General features: G+C 41.5%; 1 protein-coding gene across 6 annotated transcripts in view; it reads right to left on the reverse strand.

Moving 5' to 3' along the window:
- FYCO1 (FYVE and coiled-coil domain autophagy adaptor 1) overlaps positions 1-24,526 on the reverse strand; it is a 35,851-nt gene extending 11,325 nt beyond the window's left edge. The window contains exons 1-12 of one of the 6 annotated variants that reach the window (XM_090142431.1): positions 23,203-23,653; positions 15,352-15,536; positions 13,699-13,805; positions 12,472-12,597; positions 9,218-9,324; positions 8,205-8,348; positions 7,629-7,722; positions 6,105-6,998; positions 3,435-3,527; positions 2,304-2,422; positions 803-970; positions 231-380 (exon numbers count right to left, since the gene is read on the reverse strand). In XM_090142431.1, coding sequence (XP_089998557.1) covers positions 231-380; positions 803-970; positions 2,304-2,422; positions 3,435-3,527; positions 6,105-6,998; positions 7,629-7,722; positions 8,205-8,348; positions 9,218-9,324; positions 12,472-12,597; positions 13,699-13,805; positions 15,352-15,406 — 2,057 coding nt within the window. In that variant the 5' untranslated portion in view covers positions 15,407-15,536; positions 23,203-23,653. Of the gene's footprint in view, positions 1-230; positions 381-802; positions 971-2,303; positions 2,423-3,434; positions 3,528-4,370; positions 6,999-7,628; positions 7,723-8,204; positions 8,349-9,217; positions 9,325-12,471; positions 12,598-13,698; positions 13,806-15,351; positions 15,537-17,358; positions 17,440-23,202; positions 23,659-23,819 lie in introns of those variants that run through there. The other 5 variants (XM_031590335.2, XM_031590331.2, XM_031590333.2 and 2 more) reach the window with 5 other exon arrangements.

A 24,526-nucleotide genomic window follows, 5' to 3' on the forward strand; every position in this document is an offset into this window, starting at 1 on the left:
GTTGTTACTAGAAATCACTTCACTGTTCACTAATCTCTACTGAATGTTCTCCATAGAGACATTTCCAGTAATGCCTCATCCCTTCGCAGACTTGTTCTCTTTCAGGCTCTGACACAACTTCTATCAATGCTTTTGACAAATGAACTATGAATTTCAAAAAGTATTTCATCTGTGTAAATGCTCATAGCAGATTTTGATTTTGAACAGCACAACAGAGTTAGCAAACTGACCTGCAGTGGTGTCGGCGCACCATCCATGAGAACTCCCTCTGGCAGTCCAGACAATGGTTAACCTCTGTGTCACCCTGCCACTTCTGCTCTGCACTAAGCTTCTGCTGGAACTCCAGAGCATCTGATTTTTGCCACAAAGCATCCTTATCTCTACAGACAGACAGATACAGAAATGAAAAGCATATAAATTATTCATGCTCGTTTACTGTTAACTAACCTCAATTTGAATGCTGGTGAACTTCATCACCAAAAATTGCTTTTTCTGTAATTTCTCAGAAACTTTTAAGAATGAAGATAGATCAAGAAACCTATTGAAATAGTTGGGAATGGAGGAAAAAATACATGTCATGCAGAGAACTACATGCTTTTGCAAACAGACAGGAAATTAAGAAAATTGCACTGTTGTTATATTTTTGACTTTGTTAAAGAAATGTAAAATTTAATTTTCTTATGATCTTGGCTATTACCTGCATCTTCAAATCAAGAATACAAGCGTGAACCACCTAGGCAGTATCCCTTATAATTCTAAGCTAGGATTTTAATTTCTGCTTGATGTTTGTTTTTATGCCAACCTGATAAGTTCTATTAAACGTTCTTCAAGGAACTGTTTTGTTCTTGTCAAGTCATCCAGCTCTGCAAACAACTTCTGGTCATTGCTGTCTTTGTCTGCTGCCACCTTGCTGAGTTTCTCACTGTAATCCAGGGCCTGCTTTTTGGCTTCATCAGCTTCCTTTTGGGTCCTGATCAAATATAAAGGTGATTAAAAATCTTTTTATTAATTCAGGTGCATTCAAGACTTCCCCGTGGAATGTAGTATCAATGAAATTGTTCTCAGCATACATATTTTTTTTTATACCTAACCAGAATCTCCCCAGTTTTCTGCATCACTGACAGAGCACACAGATTTGTTATTCAGTGAACACGGTCAGCAATCAGTAATTTCTTGGATGCCCTGCTTATAGCAAACATTACAATGGCTGCTACACTGGGAACAAAATCAGTGTCCTTTGAAACGTCTTTAATAACTGCAAGCTGAGCGAAAGAGACAAAGTCCTACAGACACAGGTTGCCCAGCATTTGCAGATTGCACTCAAAAAAGCATTTAACACCCCTTTATAGCCTTCATGTTCACAAAAGAAAAGCAAAACAGTTTCTCAGGATATTCTTCAAACACAGAACAATTAAAAACCATAAGGTTATGAGATCTCAGTTCGCTGCACAGTCAGTGGTAAGAAGTGTCACCAGAAAGCTTTGCGGAATGCAGGTTGTGGCTTGATGATATCCTAAGTTGAGTACTTAGTCCTGGCAGTGGACCAAAAATGCTTCAGCAGTGTAACACAAAGGGCCCAGCCAGTCTGAACAGACTCAGCCAATTCAGTTGAATTCAAATATTTTGCTGAGTTTTGTACTGACAATTTTCATCATAGGTAAGAATCACCAGTCTTCCCATGAAAATACATGATATCAGCATAAAAACGTATGAATACATAGGATTTTGTTAACCCATCAGTATTTACGACTCAAGATCTGTTCTGGACTGCCAGATAATCTACATCACACTGACTCACGTTACAGTCCTTGGAAACGTAGCCTGCATTAGATGATTAAAACAAAGAAAGCTTTAAGATAAGACATGCAGGATGTGGTCCCATTTAAATAATTCTCACTGTGTGCCTGAAGCATCAAGGAAAGGAGAGAAAAACAAACTGTCAAAAAATGTTGATTTCTTTTTTTTTTTAAAAAAAGTTTTTTTTTAATTTTATTACTAAACTACAAGGTAAAAGGTTTATGAAATTTCTTGCAGATTCATAAAGGAAGAGAGACAATAAATTTACATCATTAATTAAATTAAGCAAGTACTAAAACTTAGACCTTACATTCACGTGTGCTGTATAATTTATGTGTTTCTTGTCTGAAGCATCAATTTTATATTCCCCACAGAACCCATACATTATTTCCCCTATATAAACTTAGGGTACATAATACACCACAGCAATTTTCAGTACGTTTCACTTACTGGCCCCTCACTCAGCTTTCAGTTAATGGCTTGTGTAAAAGAACCAGAACTCCTACCTTTCTAAGAGTTCTCTCAGAGATGTCACCTCCTCTTCCTTCTGCAGCCGAGCAGATTGCAATTCAGACAGCTGCTCTCTTGCTTCATCCAGCTTTCTAGACAAACTTGTGTTTTCAGCCTAGTGAAATATTTTTTATTTACTGACATATAAAAACAACACTTCACCAAGCACTGGGCTGTTACCAACACACCTAAATAATGCTTTGAAAGAGACAGTTAAAGCCAAACCACCAATTAAGACTATTACTGTATATGTAGACATAAATTATTTGTGTACTAGTGATTGCTTATTTCTGTCACACTGAGTAAGGGATAAACTCAAAAGTAAGATGGTATTAAGCAGTGCCTCTAATTCTTACTGTTCTGTCATTTCAGCTTTTGTCTCCATACCAAGCAAAATCTCTCAAAGATGATGGCAAAAGAATAAGCCATTATTAAGTTTTTTTCACTACCTAGAAGTGAAAAAAAGAGTCCTGTTCATTAAAGCTGTATGAAACATGAAGGACAATAAAATCAAGAACTTATTTCATGGCTAGCCTCTGCAGACAAAACTGACAAATTGAGTCCTCAAGGCACGTAATTGACACAACACTGTCACTGTGTAGGTTCACAAATACCTGCCAGCATGCATGGCCAGGTTCAACAACCTTAATTTTCTTCTTTCCCTATCCCTTGCTCACACTTCAGCATGACACTCCCATCCCATCTGTTCAATAAACACATTACAAAAATCCTATGGCTTTTTTTTTCCAGCTGGGCTATTTCTCAGTCAGATCAATTCTCTTATGCAGTGCTTCTTGCAGCCTGCAAACTGTTGGATCCAAATGTGTGTCTGTGTGGAGTGTGTGTATGACAGATACCTTCTAAACCTGCATCCCCCATTTAACTAATGTGCACATGCTCAGGTCCTGAATGAAACCTGACTAGCTTTAAAAGCAGGACAAGTCCTAAGTGCCATTGTGATTTTAATAATTGCCATTTCCATGGAAAACTTTAGACTGCTACACTTGTATTTACTCAAGGACATTCTTAGACTCACACCTATTTATGCTGCTTTCTTTCTCCCTTTTTAACATTAATGCATGCTGAAACCAAATCTCTGTCTTTGCTTAATCAGATCAAGCGCTTACTTGTAAACCCGCAATCTCTTCCTCTGTAGCATGCTGTTGTCTCTTCTGCTCTTCAACTTGCTCTCTTAGTTTCCCACACTCTTCATTGGCAGCCTAGCAGAGAGATCGAGTCAGCAGTTAGCATTCCTCTAGCTATCCCCACTTCACCTAAAAAAATTTCTAATCCTGAATCATGAGCACTCATACTGCCCTTTATGGTATAAAAGCAATACTCATGAAATACAGCTATGAGAAACTCAGCTTACGGACTTGAGCATCCTCCGTGGTCACAGACTAGCTGTGGTTTGATGTTACTTGCTAAGGACTACTACAGCTGTCAGCAACAAGGCAGCTTAGCTTACTAGGCCTCAAAAGAGTGAGGTAGCCCAAATCATACTCATGAATCCATGATTCTATACTGAGGTTTAAGAAGTGTTTATGAAGAAGAAACATAAATGAATGTACACTATTTTCTCAAACTTGTGGGATTTCTGAATAGTACCAGTGGCATGCATAGAGCCCTGATTAACTGATTAATCTTAGACTGTCTCAGAATGGCAGAATAAACACAATAAAGTCTTTAACCACTAGGCATGTCATTTCACATATACAGGGTTAACTTCTGATTTTATGGAAGAAAAACTGGTCTTCCTGGCTTCTGCCTTGAGCAGCTGAACACAAAAACGGAGAAGGGAATTATCTGCACATTATGCCAAGAGTTATATTATCTCCACACCATCCTAGCTCATCCATATAGATGATCTTTGAGGTACTTTTCAAGCCAGGCCATTCCATGTTGAGACACTTTTAGATTCCCAGGCTAAGGCTAGTTGCACGCTAGTCTCAGAGCCTGGACAACATAAACCCTAGGATTTCACCCTGTGATTTCTGCAGCAGATGGTAAAGCAGGGGAAATCCTGCACAGCTCTTTCAGCTGTAATAATCACATTAATTTACCTTGAATTTTGTCTGATAATTTAGAATCTCTGTACTCATTTGAAATTTTATTGCAGACAGCTCTTCTTGGCTGGTCTCCTGAAAACTCTGTGCCTGTTTCTTTGCTGTCTCCAGTTGTGCTTGCAGACTTGGGACAGCTGAGACACGTATCTGAGCCTCCTCTAGTTTCTCTTGTAGGCTCCTGTTCTCCTGTCTGAGACTAGAGACGTCATGCTTCAGTTTCTCCTGTTGCACTGCTGCCTGTTCTTCTAATTCTTTAAGCCTCTCTTTGGCCTGGGCTAACTGCTCTTCTGCATCCACCTTTTCAGAGGACAAGGCACAAATCTGAATACCAAGTTCAGCCATTTCTGTGTTGGTCCTATGGAGGAGATCTTTGTTTTCTACATTTTCCATTCTAGCAGCTTCCAAGTACTGCTTAACCTTGGAGAGTTCTTCCTTTAGACTCAGCAAATTATTTTCTAGCTCAGTTTTTTGAAGGGCTACTATCTCCTGTTCTCTTTTCAGCACTTCTTCTCTTTCTTTGCATTGCACCAGTTCTTGCACATGGTTTCTGTTGAGGAACTCTGTTTGCTCTTTCAGCTGTTGGACAAGCACTTTTTGCTCCCCCAAGGCAGTTTCTGTGATTGCCAGCTCACTTTTCAACTGCTCTCTTTCATCAGTGGTCTGCTGAAGCTTGACTCGCAGGTCAAGGAGTTCTGTTTGCAGCCTAGACACTTCATCTCGGTTGACTTGCAGCTGCTCTTCACTTACTGTAAGCCTAGAGGCCAGCTCTTTTGCATCTTTTTCCAGAGAAGCTGCCTGCTGTAGTTGGTGCTTTTCCATTGATTCCTTTTCTGATGTGAGGGATTCAATAAGCTTTGTCTGCTGAAGGCATGTATTTTCAACACTGAGCTTTTCTACCTCAAGAGTCTCAGCTTTCTTCCTATGTCTTTCAGCTTCTTCTCTTAGCTGCTCACATTGGCACTCCATGCCTTGAAGCTCTGCTTCCTTCTCTGCAAGCTGTGACTGAAGTGACTCCTTGCTCACCTTCAAAGTGTCTAAGCTTTTTTCTACTTGTAAACTGTGTTGTTTGGCACTCTTCAGCTGTCCTTCAAGTGAGGCATAAGATTCCTTGGTGGTCTCTTCTCTTTCCTTTAATTCTCTATAGTCTGAATGCAGAGCCTCTAATTTCTCCTCCAGAATTTGGCTTTGTCTCCTGGCATTCTGCAAATCTTCATCCAGCTGTTTATTCTGGCTTCGGAGCTTCTTTTCTTTTTCATCAACTGACACAAGGGCATCATCTATCTCACTCTGAAGCTGTTTCTCAGAGGCCCTCAGCCTGGCCACCTCGGCTTCCAGACAATCTTTAGAGGCTTCCAGATTTTTCAGCTTCTCTTCCATCTTCTTCTTGGACTGCTGCAAATCTGCATTCTCAGTTTTCAGCTTCCTGCTCTCTTCACTCATTTCATTTACTGCAGAGTTTTGCTGCTTCATCTGATCCTCCAGCTCCTTGACGTTCTGGCTCAGATGCTCTTTCTCATACAAGAGCTTCTGCTTTTGCTCCTCAAGGCTACACACAGTCTCACTCACCTTTTTTAAATGACCCTCCTGTTGTTCAAATTTTTCTGCTTGTGACTGGGCTTTCTCCTTAAGTGCCTCTTCCATCTTACCATACTCCTCGAGTTTCTCTTTTTCTTTCCTTGCCTCCTCAAGATCTTTTTCCAGTGACCCCACCTGAGCCAGCGACCCCATTACCTGGGTCTGGAGCTCAGCCATCTCCTTTTCTTTCAGGGTCAAGGCCTTCTGAAGTGCATCAATTTCTTTTTCCATGGTTTCCAGGCTCCTCAGCAGCTTTTCACTCTCTTCTCTGGAATCAGTAGCAAGGCGATTATATCTGGACTCCAGTTCCTTCTGCGCCTCTTCTTTCAGCTGCAGCTGCTCTTTTGCGGTTTTCAGCTGACATGTATGTTCATCACTGAGTATTTGCATCTCTGCCTTTTCCTTTTCTGTCTGCTGAAGCTTCTCTAATAATGCCTGTATCTGTAGGGCAGAGTCACACTGGGCTGTAGCTTGCTGTCCTTTTTCCTCCAAGGCAGCATCAACTTTTGCGAGCAGGTTGAGATTCTTCTGTTCTGTGGAACTTAGCTTTGCTTTAAGCTCATCAATGCAAAGCTCCTTCATAGCAACTAAAGCCCTACAGACCTCCAACTCCTCATTCAACAGCTGCAGTTTTGAGGCATAATCCTCCTTACTGGTTACCAACTGTGCCAGCTTTGTTGAATATTCTTTCTGCTGCTCTGCGGCATTCAGTTCCAGTGATTGAAGGCATTTCTGCAGGTCATGAACAGTGCTTTGAGTGGAGTGTGAAACCTCACACTGCTTCTGTAACTCTGTGATCATCTTTGTCAGCCGGGAGTTCTCCTCACTGTAGTTACTACTCTTCTCTTTTTCCAGCTGCAACTGCTCTTTCTGAAGGCTGACAGCTGCCTGGAGCTCCTGGTTTTCCATTTCTAGCTGGTGAATACTTCTCTGAAGTTCCTTCTGCCTCAGCTCAGCCTGGTCAAGTTCTACACGCATCTCTTCAAAGCCCTCAAAGTGTTCAGCATTTAGTGAATTATTTGCATCAGGGCTGGAGGGAAACTCTGGAGCCTAAACAAGCAGAATGTGAAAAAAAGATTTTAAAACTTGAAGCAGAGCTGCATTTTTCAAAGAAAAAGACTCAAACATTCCAGAAATCAAGATGGCTTAACTTTTTGCTTTTGTTTTTTGGTGATGACGAGAACACCGAGGAGGCATTGTTATGGTACGCAGCACCTCAACATCTGAACACCTAATTTTTTAAAAATTATTTTGATTTGTTAGTGTAAGGTAAGTTTGCAATGAAGATTTAACCCAGCAAAAAAAAAAATGTAGACCTACAAGCTTCAAGAGAGATTACACATGCTACGTTCAAGTGATAGCAAATTCAGGTTCTTAATGCGCACCTTCTGTGTTGGATTCGTAAAACTACAAGACATCAACTTATAGGAGCACATAAAACAAATGAAAACATACCTATCTTTATGTTGCCTTCTGAAAATATCTACTTTTTTCATCTACAAGATTGGCATGCAATTGAATCAGCTACTGGACTGATTTTAATTGGCTTTTATTTAAAGTAATCTTTCTGATTATGAGTCTGATTATGAGTCATAATTATCATAAAACTTCCAATCTCTTTGGAATAATACCATTATTTAAAAATTTCCTTCGGCACACATTTAGTTGTATTTTGCTTACCTGCAAGTAATTGCTCACTAAGCTGCTCATGCTGGAACTGCGACTTGGGGGCTTCCATAAGTATGCTGAAGATCCAAGTGAGGACAGTGTCCTCCTGTTGATCACACGGAGATACAATATGTAAGAGAAGACTAAAGACATCATACGTACACATCTTTCTACTGCTGTGTGTAAGATTTGTCTAGTTATAACTACCACTCACAACTGTGTCTATTGTCTGAGCTAAAAACCACTGAAGCTGATGGAAAACAGAACAGGAATATCAAAAGCACCTAGAAAGGATTATGAGGTTGGTAGCTGTGGCTTCCCATATTCACAAGAATCAGTGCAACTTAGCTTTGTGAAATTGTACTACAGTGTGGTGGTGCTCAACCAGATGGTGGCAGCATGCAGCCCTGGAAAACTTCCACTGATAGGCATGGATCTGGATCAAACCTACAAGTTCTTATACTTTCCACTGGTCTGGAAAAAAGACCAGTTTGGTCATTGACTAATTACATAGAGAAAGTGTATACCTGCTCCAACACACCTTTCCTACATTTAAAAGCAGAAGGTGACAATGTGTTGTTATCTTACCTGGCAAATGCTGGCCAAGCAGCATCTAAATCATAGCCTCGTGATGCCAAGTCAAACTGAACATCAGTGAGCTCATAGAGTTGACCCACAATGTCAGAACTCATTTTGGGATTCAGAAATGGGCTTCGTGCATAATACCAGTCACTTGAAAACAGAAACAAAAAAACAGAAGTAGTATTCATTCATACATAAAAAACAAGCAGTTTCACTTGCAAAAAAAAAAAAAAAACACCCACAAAAACAAAAACATCATTATTCACTCTTACCCAGAAAAAAATGGCATGATACTTTAAGTATAAACTGAAAGCAACCCTTTGGTACAAGTGAAACCAAACAGACTGAATGAAGTTCACAGAAATATCATTAAAGGAGTCCCTGCACAAAACATCTTTTGCTCTAGTGCTTGGGCAAAACACTGATAAGACAAAATACTTACTATACAATGGATAATCACACACTAAATACATAAAGCACACAATATGTCAAGGATAAAGGACAGAAAACAGCAAGCAAAATTAAATACACTGTACAATGAGTTGGCTTTTTCTAAAAGCCTTGCAAGCGTTCCTTCCAATTAACTATAAGCTGTCTTTGGTGTTTGTTGGCTGGAGCAAGCCATTGCTCTGTATGACAAGCCAGGAATATGTGCAAGTGCTTCCTGAAGCTTTGTGCAACACTAGCAAATTAATTCTTCCTTATGATATTCAGTACAGAAGATCCAGCCAAAGATCTTCAATGCTTATAAAAATGTCACCTTCAAAGCCCACATATAGATGCATCTACACCATCTGCTTTACAAGCATTCAGCTATAACAACTTTCAGTATTTACCAATCTAAGATAAGTATGAGCCAGTGACCCAGGCTAGAAGGTCTATTATCCTCTGTATCCTATTACCAGTCCTGTAAGCTAACCATTTGGAAAGGTTTCAATTTCTCTCAGATGATACTGGGTCATGTTGCCAATTCACAGTGAGCAAACAGTTATTAGTTAGCAAACTACTTTTCTATTCACCTGGTCACCTTGGTGTTCATAAAACACTGCTGTAAGGTATCTGCAAGCCTTTGATGAACGAGGGAGTAACGCAGAAATGCTCTTCCTTTCCCAAGAGATGTTCGTAGCTGGAAGAGAGAAACCACAGAGAAAAAACTCCTAAATATTGTTTGCAATCATGTAGGGAGGCATGGTGAAGACAGTCTACATACATGCATAAATACACAAAAAAGACACAACAAGCCACTAGCTGTAAAGGAAGAATTAAGAACTACCACTGATAGATGCATCCTCCCAGTACTGTCACTGGGACAAATCTTTTTTGAATGACAGATTTATAACTGTAGTCAGCAGTTGTCCATTTTATAATATCAAAACATCACAAGCAACAAAATCTTCTAATATACCAAGTACACAAATACAGACTATGCTAAGGGCAATTCCTGACAAGGCAAAATCTGAGTGTGCCCACCATATCTGGAAGTGACTGCTTTACTAATTTAAGGTGTTTATGGCCACAGCTGGAAGAGCCTTAGACCCAGTCTAGCCATAGAACAAAAATGTATATCCCCATGGACACAATAACCTCCCAAATGCAAAAATTCTTTATTAATACTTAGCCCTTACATTGATAAAATCTGTTAGATCAAGAACATCTGCATTCAGTGAATCTCTTAAGAAGAATAAAAAACAAACAAACAAAAACAAAACTAAACACCAACACCAGAAGCCACTGAAAGAACTCTTTTCTTATTCCCATTGGTTTATCAATTTGAACAGCAATTATTTTTTACACATGGAAATACTAGAATGAATGTACATGACCAGAGAAGAAGAGGAGGTTGAGGAGGAGCTGGTCAAAGATCATTTTGGCAAAAATCAATGCCCACCAATCCACGGGCCTCAATTGGTTTCACCCATGAGCACTGAGGGGGCTGGCTGAAGTGACTGTCAAATCACCCTCTATCATCTTTGCAATGTTATGGAGAATGAAAGAGGTTCCTGAAGACTGGAGGATAGCTAATGTCACTCCTGTCATCAAAAAGGACATAATAGAGGAACCAGACAACTAGAGGCCTGTCAGCCTCACCTCTGTTTCTGGAAAGATGATGAAGCAGCTTGTTATGGATGCCATCTCCAGCAATTGGAAGAAAATAAGGTTATCAGGATTAGTCAGCATGGATTCACCAAGAGGAAACTGCTTGACTAGCCTGGTAGCCTCCTATGATGTAAACACCAGCTAGGTAGATGGCAGGAGTGCAGTGGATGTTGTGTACCTTTATTTCAGCATGACATTTGACATTGTTCCCACAACATCCTCGTTAAGAAGCACAGGAAGCATGGGATAGATGAGCAGACAGAGAGGTGGACTGAGAACTGGCTGACATGTAGAGCTCAGGAGGTTGTGACCAACAGTGCCATCTAGTTGGAGGCATGTAACTAGCAGAGTTCTCCACGGGTGTTGGGTATGGTCTTATTCAGTATCCTCATCAGTGATCTAGATGAAGGAATAAAGTATCTCAGCAAATTTGCTGATATACAAAGCTAGGAGGAGTGGCTGAAACACTGGAAAACTGCACTGCCATTCGGCAAGACATGGACAGACTGATGAGTGTGGCAGAGAGGAATCTGGTGAACTTCAACATGAAAAAGGAATGGTCCTACACCTGGGAAGGAATAACTGTATCTATCAGTACAGGTTAGAAGATAACCTGCTGGAAACAAGCTCTGAGGAGAAGGACTTGGGTGTCCTGGTGGTAACAGATGAGGCAGCAGTGTGCCCTTGTGGCCAAGAAACCCAAAGGTACATTTGGGCGCGTCGAGAATGGTCAGGAAGTCAAGGGAGATGATCCTTCCTCTCTACTCCACTCTGGTGTGGCCACATCTGGAATATCACTGTGCTGCTCAGTTCAAAACAGACAGAGATCTACAGAGAGTCAAGCAGAGTCACAAAGATGATTGGGCGCCTGGAGCACCTCCTGTTCAAAAAAAGGCTAAGAGACCTGGGAGTCTGGAGAGAAGACTGAGATGAAATCTCATCACTGTTTATAAATACCAAAAGTGCAGCAGTCAAGTTGATGGGAGTAGACTTTTTTTGATGGTGTGCAATAATAAAACAAGAGGCAATGTGCAGAAACTGGAACATGGGAAGTTCCATACAAACACAAGGAAGAACTTTAACGTGAAAGTGACAGAGCGCTGCAACAGGCTGTCCAGACAGGTTGTGGAGTCTCCTTCTCTGGAGACATTCAAGATCCATCTGGACACATTGCTGTGCAATGTACTGTAGATGACCTCCTTTAGCAGGGGATTGGACTTCCAATCCCTACAACCCTGTGATTCTGTGAGAAGTAAGAGATGCAGGGAATACAAAGCCTGCCTCTGCTGCAGTACTATGGCTTTCTTTCATATGACTCAAAACAACATTATCTGGAGATGATGCTATGGTGGAATTGTTGAGAGAATTGGTAAACATGTTGTAAATAGTAACTTGTAATACAGGTTAGCATTGCTTACAGATAAGAGAACTGAGTGTCAGGACAGGACTGGTTTGCACCACCACTTCACCAAAAGGGAAGTTCTCTCTCAAATGATTCCAAAGACAGAATCAGCATAGAAAGCTTCTCACAGCATTTATTTCACCCAATGATTGAGCTGACGATGTAATGTGGCTGTTAGAAAATTACACTTTTATTACTATTTCTAATAAAGATAAAGGTTTTTGAGCTTACTCAAAGAAATAATGTGAACTGTCCTGAGCCATTATATCATGATTTTTGACATAAAGGAAGAAAACTGAGTTGGAAGATGAAACTCTGCTCTCAGTCATTCCTCTTTAACTCTGCTGACCAACTGAGAAAGTCTTAAGAATGTTCAAACATGGTGGTTCTTCTCTCTTACACTTAGACTTAAGTCCAATCTTAAAGAATACTGAAGATACAGGCTCTACCCTTGGCTTATTTTTTATTCATTTTTAGAGAAAATGACACTTATTTAATGAAAAGGCATGGCACAACCAGATACAAATAGAACTATTCATTTGTGTAAGTGGTCTTCAAAATAAGTAAACAACTATCTAATTATACATAATTTGGTACTCTACCAAAAAGATGTAACCTTGCATTTTTATACTTTACCTGAATTTTTTTTTTTAAAAAAGTGCAAATATTTTGTCCTATGTTAAAAGCAGTATATTTTATTTTGGTTTCTCTGCTTTCTGAAAAGACACACCAAAACACAAAGCATGTATTGTGATGATTAACTGATATACTTACTTCCGTAATAGACTTGACAAAGCGAATTCCATCATTAGCTCCTTTGACTTTTGCCAGACAGTCACAGAAATAATCCCAGTAGTCTTTTCTGTTCCCCAGCAATGTGCTTTTTTCTTTCTGGTCAAACTTAAGCAAGGAAAACAAAAAGCAGTGAACAAAACTTAAACATAAATACACTTACATACATATACTGTGGAATTCCACTCCTTTCCAACCAGTGTCTGTGTTCAGAACTCCTCTTAAGTTTTAGACAATGTATTTGCAAAGTACACTAACACTGTACTGCACTGACATAATCCAGTGGTTATTAAACGTGCTTTACAGACAGTAACAGACAGTAAAGTTCTTGATTAAATTTAAATACAAATGTCCATTAAAAATTGTTCAAATAAAGGTTAGCAGCAGTTTTAGGAGATGTTCAAGGTCAAGGAATTGACATTCAATTGCTGAGAGCCCTTCAATCAAGTGTGGCAATATCACACATGCACCTACCAGAACAAGCTGCAAAATCACACTCAGAGCAGTGAGGCGGTGAGGGTACAGACTACAGCTTGATGCATTCGAATCCCAAAGGATTTCTTCAGCACCTGCTGAAACCTCTAAACACAACTAGAACTACCTTGCCTAAGGCTAGATTATCATGTCTGTGTTTCTGTCAGTGGCACAATTACAGCATATGTGTACACAGACAATGCAAACTTAATTTCACTTTGCCCAGCAATGTCCCCCTTTCACTGAAATTTTAGCCCATAAGCAGCATTTCAGATTAAAAATCAGCCTTTTGCATTAAGATTTTCATACAATACAAATGAATTTCTGCAATGAAATTGCTAAAAATACTGTAAATTACTTATGCCACTGTATTTGCGTTATCGGCTGTCTACTACTATTTATTTCGCATTAATATGCTGTCAAGATGTCATTACTACAATTTTTTCATGATAATTTAGAAGTGTACATCTTCAAAATCAAGCTCAAATCTTTCAGATCAATAGAAAAATGCCTTATATTCTTCAATCAGCCTATCAGCATTGCCTTTTGATTACAATTATTTGCTCTCAGCAAAATACATACAATAAGCTGCACACGTCAGTCCTGAAAAAAAAAAAAAGACTCAAATGGAAACTTAAGATCATTTGAGTTAAACCCTAAGTACTAACGAGGCAATAACAGAAACTAAGGTCTCACTTTGATGGTTGATTATAAATGACACATATCACTTTTTACCTGTAGAAGATACTCAAGCTTGTAGGAGAATTTTTGCAAGTTGACACTGTCATCTGTGATTGGTTCCCCTCCTTCTTTAAATTCTTTACTTAATTCAGCCACAGCATCTTTAAAACAAGACACCAAATGATTAACTAACGTAAGAAATATATAACAGTGAATTCATAGGCAAGTAAGTAAATAAGTTTTCTGCCTGGATATCATGCACATGTATTTAGTTTCAGCTCAGATGTCTTAATCACAGTGCAAAAAGCTTGCTGATGTGCTTGCAATTTAATACCGCATATAACAAAAACTAGAGCTCAAGTTATGTCAGTCTGGCATACTGACTTACTATTTTATTCTTAAAAAGAGCAAAACCTCTTCCTTACACTTACCAAAGAAGCAGTATCAGATAACTGCTAACTGGTTGTTCAGCAGAAGAAGGAAATACATTTTCACTGTCTCATGTGCACATTAAGGTTCTGCTATTGCCACATGACAAACAGAATTCTGATTAGAAACAACAAAGCATGTAATCTGCTAAAGGGGATCAGTAAAATGAGAACAGTTGTTCAGTCAGCACATTTATCTTCTCCATGCAATATTCAGGAAGGTTCAGCTTGTGCTGCTTACAAAACACAAATGGGAAAAGAATGTACATAAAAATAAGCTTACAGCCACTCCTCTCACCTAAAACCTACTCCCATGGGAGGGTGAGGAAATCTCAAGTCAAAGCAAATTGCCATGTCCTTGGATGCACTATCCCCCAAAGAGTGCACTTCTCAGCACCAGAAATTACTGATTTTGAACGTGCCGTCCACATAACGGTACTCCTTTTGGATGCCTGACTGAGCCTTAGCACCTAGTCCCATTAGATCCACTTTGCAAATTAAAATTTACTGTTGTTAGCAAGCATGTAGATCTCCTACTTATGCTACAGGAAAATCTTGATTCCCAGCTCTGACAAATATTATACCTTATTTTTAATACATATGAAAAGGAAAAATACTCAGATCTTGGTATAGGCAGCTGATTGGGACAGAGACAGCAGAAAAATGGTTATGGATCTGCTGCCAATTTTGCCTATAGTAGAGCTGCAGAAAAATGAAGTTGGCTACTGCTAGTGGAGGACAAGGCAGATGCACAGAAAGCATGTAGCTCTAGCTACTTGGAGCAGATCCAGCTGCCCAGTACTTCCCTTCTGGATCTCCATTCCCACTTTGGGCTGCCCTTCTTGTTTTTTTGCCCTCACATAAGAGGATCAACTCAACACCAGCTTTCCATCAAGGGATGGCATAAAAATCAGACCTCCTTTTCATTCTTATATGAAATCTTATAACTTAGCTCTACTCATGCGAACATGTTCTAGCTCACACCACACAACAGAATAATTTTAATTTCACTCTGCAAACTGTTTTTTTTTTTGTTTGTTTGTTTTTGTAATTGTAAGGCTTATTTATAATCTTGTTTATTTAAATATGCAGAATTCCGGAATTTAGGATTTTGAAAAAGGTACAGCACCTCTCTCACAAAATATCAGTCACAACTATAATGAGCACCTAGCATACCATAACTACGTTATTACAACTGCTGCATAGAAGCACTATATAATCAAAAACACAGCTGCTCTGTTACCTAAAACACGGAGGATATTTCAGTATGTCAGTATACCTTGCAAGTCCCTGATAATTCGCTGCAGTTGGCTTTCACCAGTAGCTGCCTCCATCTTGAAAACCAAAGGGGCTCCCCTTCTGGGCTGTTAATCTTTTCTTCCATCTAGATAACAACAGCAAAGTTCATATTCTTGATGATCATTGGGCTGATGACGATTATTCTTCTCTGTGACATCTGCAATTCTGTAAAAAATGCAAGACTTTATCACCTCAAATGAGCAGAACAGAGATGCTTTGGAATATAAATCCCATTTAGGAATAAATTCTCAGTGTCAACTCTTTTCCAGGAACCTCCTCTATATTTCTTTCTAGATTTCACTTTCCTTTTCAGTTATTTCTGTTTCCACCTTTCAAAACTACTCAGCAAACTTCAGAGACCAGTTTTCTCTCGTTGGAGTTACAACACAGTCTTACAGCTCAGATCAGGCTGGCATTTCACACAACTGATCTCGTGACCCGGAGGAAGGTTCTGATGACATGGGACTTTCCCTGCAAAAATCCTCTGCCTGACCTTCCCTACAGCCTGCAGAATTAGAAGACACAACACCACTGCCATCACAGCGAACCTCTCAAGATGCAGAGCAGGCACAGATCAAGGTGTTCAAAAATGATACATCACGATCTTCTGGCACTGAAGGATGGGTTTTTTTTACTAATAAGAGCTACTACTTGGGACTGGTTTTATCAGGAGAAACAACTCTCATCCCCGCCTCAGAACCCACTGTTCCAACATGCGTAAGAGGATACCACTTTATTTTAAGCTCTGCTACAGCATCCCTGGCTGGATAAAGATACCTTACGCATTAGAACATCCACTTCCCTTGTTCAAAACAATGATGAGTAAGTTATACCTAACACTTGTAGAGAAATTTCATTACTTAAAATAAGCGAATTAAAAATCAACTAAAAGCCTCAAGCACTTTAGCAAAACAACCATGCCTGGTTACCCAACTTTTCAAACACTCATGGGAACAATCATTCCAAAAAGCCACCTGGGGATCTTACCAAGTATCCTGTCTTCATAAGTTGTTCAGAATCCTACCTGCAATGGTACTGCCTAATTTTCAAGCGAGCACAACATCAGAAGTACCGAACCTTTAGAAAAATTGCAGGTAAACTTCTGTGGTTTTATTAGCAGTCAAACTGAGCTATAATGAAATCAAGTTGCAATTAAAAGCTGACAAGCTTTTGAAATAAAAATGTGATTACATCAAGCGATCCTACTTCCTTTCTCATCTCTTTCTTTCACTTCCAAATTAACTACATTGGCAGTGCTCAAGCAGGTGTCTGAATGGATCAAAAGAAACATCCTTCTGCTCTACATAGCATGGTACTGTTTGGAAATGATGTGACTGTATTCTTTTCTTTTTGATACAAGGTAGAGGTGCCTCATAGCAAACCTTAAAGCCAACCTTGACAGAGGGTAGAAACCTTCAAAATACTATGTTTTTCCACTGTGTTTTTTTGGTGTCTAAACAGGACACCAAAAACAATCTTATCATATATACAATATTCCTATCTTGATTCTACTTAGAGATTGTGTAAAGTATGCAATTTCCTGGCAACTTGCTGAGTTTAGATAGCAACGAAAAAAGGCAAGAATAACAAACCCAGTGAGTCAACATTTCCTCTTCCAGTATCAGCCATATCTGTCCAGTCTGACAACTGTACCAGAAAGGAGCATAAGTAAGAAGAAAAGACTACAATGTGGGTGATGGCAAACCAAAAGGTGTGGCCAAACCAAATATTCTCCATCACACAATGGGAGAAAAGAGCAAGGGCAAGAAGGAGGATCTGGCTTGTCCTTCGTGAGGGTATTTTTCAGCCTGGGCTATTGCACAAGAGGAATGTGCCAACACTTCTAACTCCTTTCTTCTCTGCTAAACAGGGAGAAAGGTGCATCTCCTACCCATGCTCCTTCCAGAGATGTGCTTAGAAAACAACACATTCCACGGAAAGGTGCAGAGTTCTCACCTCCCATCAGCAAGGAAAGCTGACAACGTACCTTAACTTGTTTCCTGAGGCTTCAAAATAGGAAGAGCATCTGTAAATACCTGGTCTAGTCATTTCTGACCACAGAACACTTAGCCCAGAATTGTTTAGGTCATAACCCCATGGTCATAATCGCAGAGGACCACGCATTTCCTATTCTATTTTTGTATGTCAGTAATTATCTGCCCCATCAGAGCAGCATAATATATGTGTGAGGCACAAGTGACCTGCTTTGGGTCAAAAGCTTTTTAGGTGATGTATCACAACCTCTTACATAACAGCATTTGACTAAGGCCAAGGGCATTAACTTGCAGAACAGTGCTGGGCTGTAGAGGACTCAAAGGAGCTGCACCACGGAGCAGACACAGAGTATGACAGGGAAGGGAAGAGAAGGTATGTCCCTAGTCCCCTGGGCTGTGCCTGCTGATATTTGAAGATGGTTATTCTGTCTCCCGCGGGCTTAAGTATCCGTGTGGGGGTAACAATCTTCTTTGCTGAGGAGGATGTCCTGGAGATTAAGGAAAGAAGCAGAAAGGAAACAGCCCACTCACAGGAAAAGATTTAGCTAAAGGGGAGAGGGACACAGAAGAAGCCACAAGCAAAACTTAATGACCATAATTAAATTGCTTAGTGGCGTAGCTAGTGTGACCTACTTTTACTCTGATTTCATGAAATCTCTCCTAGTATTACTGTGGGCATGTCTACATCTCCAGCAGCTACATTTTTTTTAATTCACTGGTCACTTTTATTCACAGAAGATAGCAGTTCTCAAAATATTACTCACATCCATGTGCACTCAAACCAAGAGGCTGGGAGGAACTGAGTGAGCAGAGTTTCTCTTCCCTGCCTAAGAGACTGCCTGTTACTTTGGTTACAGCCTGACGTCAGAGAATCCCCACCTCAGTTGAGTGTATTTTCAGCGTACACCAAGAGCAGAGCTAACACAGCAGTCCTAGAGTAAACTAGATTAAAAGTAAATCAAATCTGCAAGACAAATTCACTGGAAACCAAACTCTACTACTTCCAACTTCTCAGGGAAATGTCTTATGCTAACTAATTATTCTGATCTAGCCATTCCAAACAAGGGCCCTTCATCACATCTCCCTTACTGAGATTGTCCTTACAGAGATCACAAGATCTTCAGTTATTTGGTGTCTGCAATTCTATACCTGTTACTCAGAAATACTGTATGAAACAAAACAGGAAAGTGCTGACACTGAGCCAAATCCTATGTCCATGAGTCACGTTAATTTTAACTGTGTTATTCCCTTGTGTAATGCGTGCATGAGTTGTCCCAGAAAAGCAGATACTGACCAATGATTGTGGGAATATATTCCAATGCTTCTGGAATGTAACAGAGGAAAACAAACTACATACAACAGCTATGAGATACACAGATTAAAGAACACAGCACAGAAATATCACAAAGACAAGGGAAGAACTGGGAAAAGAAAGTCTACCTCTCAAGACAGCAATACTACTGACTTAGGTTAGTAATTTTATTCCAGTAATTGCCTGGAAAAATTATTTTGATGTTGCAAGAAATATGTAGTCCCAGTGGATTTCACTGTAGCTGTGCTGATAGCTTTTCTCATTTGGTACTATACAGGCACCTGCACACCCATTACACTGAAGAATTATTTGCAGCAAAGAAGAGTCTGAGGTGACCTGCAAAACAGACAGCATGACTCTGCTCTCATGCACACATAAATGCAACTCAGCTGGGAAGCTCAACCCTTTGTGCTTTAGTACCACATAAAGATACATGGCTGCTAAAAAGGGATGCTGGACTACATTGGATTGGATGACTAAAAGCAAAAGGCAGGCAAAGCCTGAACGTCAGCTAAAGTTTCTGAGTTTTGAAATTAGGTTCCATTCTGAGAAGTGAAATTCTCTTTCTAAGTGAATCTTCCCCCTTCATTTTCTACACCAACAAACCTTCACCTTTCAGTTAGAAAAACATGGCTTTTAGACAATATTTTATTTTACTTTTTACTTCTTCTAGTACTACAAGCAGGTTGCAGGAGAACACACTGCAAACCTATGCTGGATTCCCACTGCCACCATACATGAAAACCTTGTTCTGAAGTGTTTGGATATATAAACATACAGTAGTAGAAAGCATCTGGGAGGAAATGCACACCCAGAAAAAAAAGTCATGGATATCAAAGCATAGCAGAAAGGAGTGATGAGGCGAAATGCACAAAAACACTATATTTTGCAAATGCATTGTTGAAAAGTACACAGGGCTCCTTACATTAAAGCCCAATTGTGGGTAGGCCTTTGCGTTTCACAGATACTTTCAGTTTACGACTCAAATTAATGGCATTCCTAAAATCCTGTTTGCTGTCAGGACAGCCACCAGTGAGTCAGTAAAGACATGTATGACTCTGTGCAAACTTCACCATGCTATGGACAACTGGCCTGCATTCTCTATTTTACTCCTTGTATTTGAGAATGGTTCTTACAAAACAAACAAACAAACAACATTTCTGGGTTTACCAGGGGCATTGTAAGAACTTCATAAGACAGTAAACTTTAACCCTAAGTAGGGAAAGCTAGCAACTATAGCAACTTCTTTTAACACTGCACCTACCAAAATCAGGCCTCTAAGGCTTCACGTAACCCTGTCTAAAACATCACACCAAATGGACAAACAAGACGGATGTGTTAGACCAGGGACACAGTTTCCTAATGTGGAGACTACAGTGTATTGCCTCACATTGGTAACTGTTGAAGTGTGAATCCAAATGACTGCTTTCAGCAGCTACAAAACAAGGATGTGCTTGTGTTTATCTCACAAAGACAACCTTGTTTCATGATGGGAGAAACTGTTTTTTTGAGGAAGCAGTCAGTTCATAAAGAGAAGAGTGCTCCTCTGATAAGAGGAATTGTGCTAGTATCACTCTCAACAAATTCATCTGTCCTTTCTCCCTAAGGCATGCCACATCTCATCCTATGTCACGAAAGCTATACCATGCTTATGAGTACCCCTAAATTAACCATACCCATACCATGACCTATCCTCAGATGCTCCAAACTTATTTCATGGGGAAATGCATCCCTCCCACCTCAACTGGTGAGCTGAAAAGACAAGTACCATTCCAAAGTGAAAAGATTTTTTCCCCTTTACAGTTGCATTCTTCCAAGTCACTCTTCCTCCCCATAACTCCCCCAACTACTGAGATCTCTCTTACACATTCTTCAAGCCAGGCACCATATGCTCAGATGCTACTCGGGGGAGCATCACAAAGATACCTGTAGAATTAGAAAGAGTAGAAGACTTCCAGCTGCAGAGGAGTGCTAGTGATTCACAATGCTCAACCTGCTCACCATATAAGCCTGGAGCCTTCCAAAAACCTCATTTTCAGGTCACCAAAGTTGGTCTCTGAGAAACGGATGCCATATTAACATCCTCAGCAAGCCTGGCCTGACCAATATGTCTCAAGCACCTCTCAGACTTTAGGAGTATTAAAAACAACAACGATCACACCACAACTCTGAACTGCCTCCATTCAAATGGGGGCTTGGCTCAGCAGGATTTTTTACCTCGGTATCTACTGCTCCACGCTGTGCCTCCAAGCAGAGATTGCAGATGCACTTAAAAAGGCTGCCTCCAACTAATAGTTCTGGGAAGCGTGGCAGCTGGATATTGAGAACAGTCCACATGTAGCACTTCACCTGTCCTCGATCCAGTCAACAGGAGTGGTAGCTCCTTAGGGCAACTCCTTACCTATGTACTTCCCAGAGAATGAGCAACAAGCAATGCTAAAAATTACAGGTTTTGGACACGCAAATGCAGATCAAACAGGAGGCAAGCACATTAAGCAAAAACCAGGCTAAGACAATTGAGGCTGACTGGTTGCTGGGTGAATCATGCTACCCTTGGGCCAATAGCAAAGATTCCTGCCTTCTTTCCTCTGCAGCAGGAAACACTGAGCATTTCCTCCCTCCCCATTTTCTCCAGAGTTTCCCAGTGCTGATCATCATTCTGGGGGAGAAGGAGGAACTGCAATTATGAACTCCAAAGACTTAGGAAGCCTTTGGAAGAGAAATCTGTAGAATACTGTAACCATCAGACCTGCTTGGAAACAGGCAGGCTCACAGATGCCAAGCCCAGAGATGACAAGTTATTCAAGGAGAGACTGATCCAACCTGTTCACTTTCAAAATCTACGCTGGCTCGCAGCAGTAGAGAGACCTTTTGTGTGCCCATCCTCTTTCCCAGTAGGAAATTAAATGTCATGGTGGACACACGTGCAGGTTAACAAACACCTCTGCTTAGGTCACTATACCAACAGCAGCTGAAGAACACTGTGATGAACAAAAGTATCAAATTAACAATAGGGTGTAAAAGTAAAGGTGCTGTGCAGGTTTCACAGGGTTTCCGTGCCTTATGGGGCTGAGAGCGTGTGCATGTCATTTTCCATTCCTTCTATCAGTGTTGCAAAATGTGAAGCCTTCTGAATATATCTGAACAACAAACTTCAAAGTACTACTAGTATGGCACTGTTGGACACAAGCAACCACCACTGTCTGGAGAAACTGGAATTGCTACAGAAAAACATGAAAAGAAAACAGACTAGATTCAAATTGCTAAATATATATATATATATATATTTGCATTGGCAAACAAATATAAACATGGTACATAAAGATACAGAAATAATAACATGTAATAATAAAACCACTTAGGGTTCTTACAATTCCCTCTGGTTCAATAATCTAAACAATATCTAAAAAATACCAGAGGGCTCAGTGTTCATTCCATGAAGGGGTAACTATAATTTCTAAAGCAAAACAAATAACAATCCAAGCTGTAAATAATTTTCAACACTGCTTTTCCTTCAGTCCACTTTGATAATTTCTGTAATTTTACAAACACTCTTTATAAGGTATTTTTAATAGTTTTCTCTCCCCTCAGGTCTCAATCTCTCCCTGACCAAGTCTTAGCAGAGCCTGGCTTACAGGGCATGAGGACAAATTCCCATTCCTTTTATGTAATGGTCTGACAGCAGAGAGAGGGACTGCAAATATAATACACCCTTTCACTATTGTCAGGTGCTGTACAAAAGAGGTTCCTGTGTAAAAGAAAATCTTTTTTCTTCATAACGAAATAACTGGCCCTTCAGAAGGAGTAGTGATACCATGTTCACACAAAACACTGCTGAATATATGTACTAGGACAGGGAAAAAAAAAAAAAAAGGAAAACCACCTTGCATGTTTTCCACCATAGGTAACGTAGATACAACTTTTGAACAGCAGGGCTTCTAAATGCTAATGTTTGGAAACACTGTTTGGAACATCTGGAACATCTTTTAAATTTAAACACACCCACAAGGATCCTTGGAAGACGTGAAGCAATGAATGCCTTCCACACAATATTTGGAATGCACAACATGCACTGTTGTTGGAAGACAACGTGTTTTCTCGCTGCACTCCTGCTACACAACATCAGAACTGAAAACAAGAAAAACACCAACAGAAGTCTCGTTGCCATGTTACTGACAAGAATGAGTCCAGGCTCTATCCTGGATATTTAACCGCAGTCTGCCTCCGTCAGAGCCGAATAAAACCAAACAGCCACTTTCACTATGTAGATGTAAAGGCAGAACGCCTGCTGCTCTTTCTCCTTTGTTTACACTTGGGAAGTAACTCGGTGCACGGCGAGAGGCCGACGGGGAGCGCGGCAGCTACAGACGACCAACTCCGTACGCCAAACAAACCTTTGCGCTGGCAAAAGGCAGCCGACAACCCACACGGCACACAGGCAGCGCCCCTGTGTTTGTTTCATTTTTCCCTCGGCCGCCCGCTGGGGCAGCAGCGTGCCCGCAAACCTTTCTGCGCACCGACTCACCGTGCGCTCACGCATTTCGCCAAAGCCTCGCTTATTCTCCTTGCCGCCTGTTGCACAACGTACCGGGAGGAGGGCTGGCTGCGCTCCTGGCACCTGGTCTGGAGACAGACCCGTCCGGCAAAACTCCCCCTGTCACCCGACAGAGATTTGCCGACACAAGGGCGAGCGGGATTAGGGCCGGGCAAATATCTGTGTGTCAGCACTGCGCACCCGCTGAGGCACCGCGCAGGCCGGTGTTCGGTTTCTGTCCCGGCCCCGTGACTCTGCTCCTCCGGGAGCAGCGGCGCCCGGCCAGGGAACGGCAGGGCCTGCTCGGGGGTGGCATTTAAAGGCGACGAGACGGAGGTGTTTACGCTGGAACGAAATCACGGCTCGGGGGCTGCGGCGACGGCACCCCGTGCAGCCGGGCCGCTTTCCCCGCCGTACCGGGCCGCCCCGCTCTCTCCCCGCCCCGGGGCCCCGCGGTACGGCTCCCCCGTCCCCGCGGCTCCTCCCCCCGAAGCCGGGCTGCAGCCGCAACAAGTGGGAACTGCCGAACTTCCTTCCCCCTCCCCGCGGCCGCCGCCTCTCCCCCGCCGCCCCCCGCGCTCCCTCGGGCGGGGCTGTCCCGCCGGTACCTGCGCGGCGGCCGCCATGTCGCGGCGAGGGCGCTGCGGGACGCTCCGGTGCCGCTGGCCGCCCGCCGCCTACAGCTCCCGTGAGGCCGATGCGGTGCCTCCCCGGCGGGAGGACGGGCCGGGCCGGGAGGCGGCCTGGGGGAGGCGACGGCGTGAAAATAAAGGGGGAAAGAGGTGTTTGGGAGTAAAATCGCTGCTCTCCCTCGAGCTGAGTGGTTGGGGTGGTTTTAGGGGTTTGTTTCTTGTACCCTGTTACCCTGTTCTTGGTGTTACACTGTGTCGCCCATCAGGAAATATGACTTGTTTATATAGGGCCCGCTATCACTTCCCGTACAGCTCAGTGTTGCTTGTTTTTTTGTTTCATTTTGCTTATGCATCAAGCACAACTGAAGTGACTTTGAGAGCTGTGCTCAGTGAAGCCAGTATGTAGCACATTTCCCCTTTCTGTTCTCGTTGATGAAAGGAAAACACTTTTCCCACAGCTGTAAGACAGCGGTAGGGATCGATAGGGATTGATGAAGACCATGTATGGCAATCACGGAATAGAATTTAGGATGGAAAAGCCCTGTAAGACACCTTAGTCCAACACCAACCCACCCCACCATGCCACTGCCCACATCCCTCAGTGCCACATCCACACGGTTCCTCAACACCTGCAGGGACGGTGACTGCACCACCTCCCTGGGCAGCCTGTGCCACTGCCTCAC

The sequence above is a fragment of the Phasianus colchicus genome, chromosome 6 (genome assembly GCF_987193195.1).
Source record: "Phasianus colchicus chromosome 6, bPhaCol1.hap1.1, whole genome shotgun sequence".
NCBI classification, from domain to species: Eukaryota; Metazoa; Chordata; class Aves; order Galliformes; family Phasianidae; genus Phasianus; species Phasianus colchicus.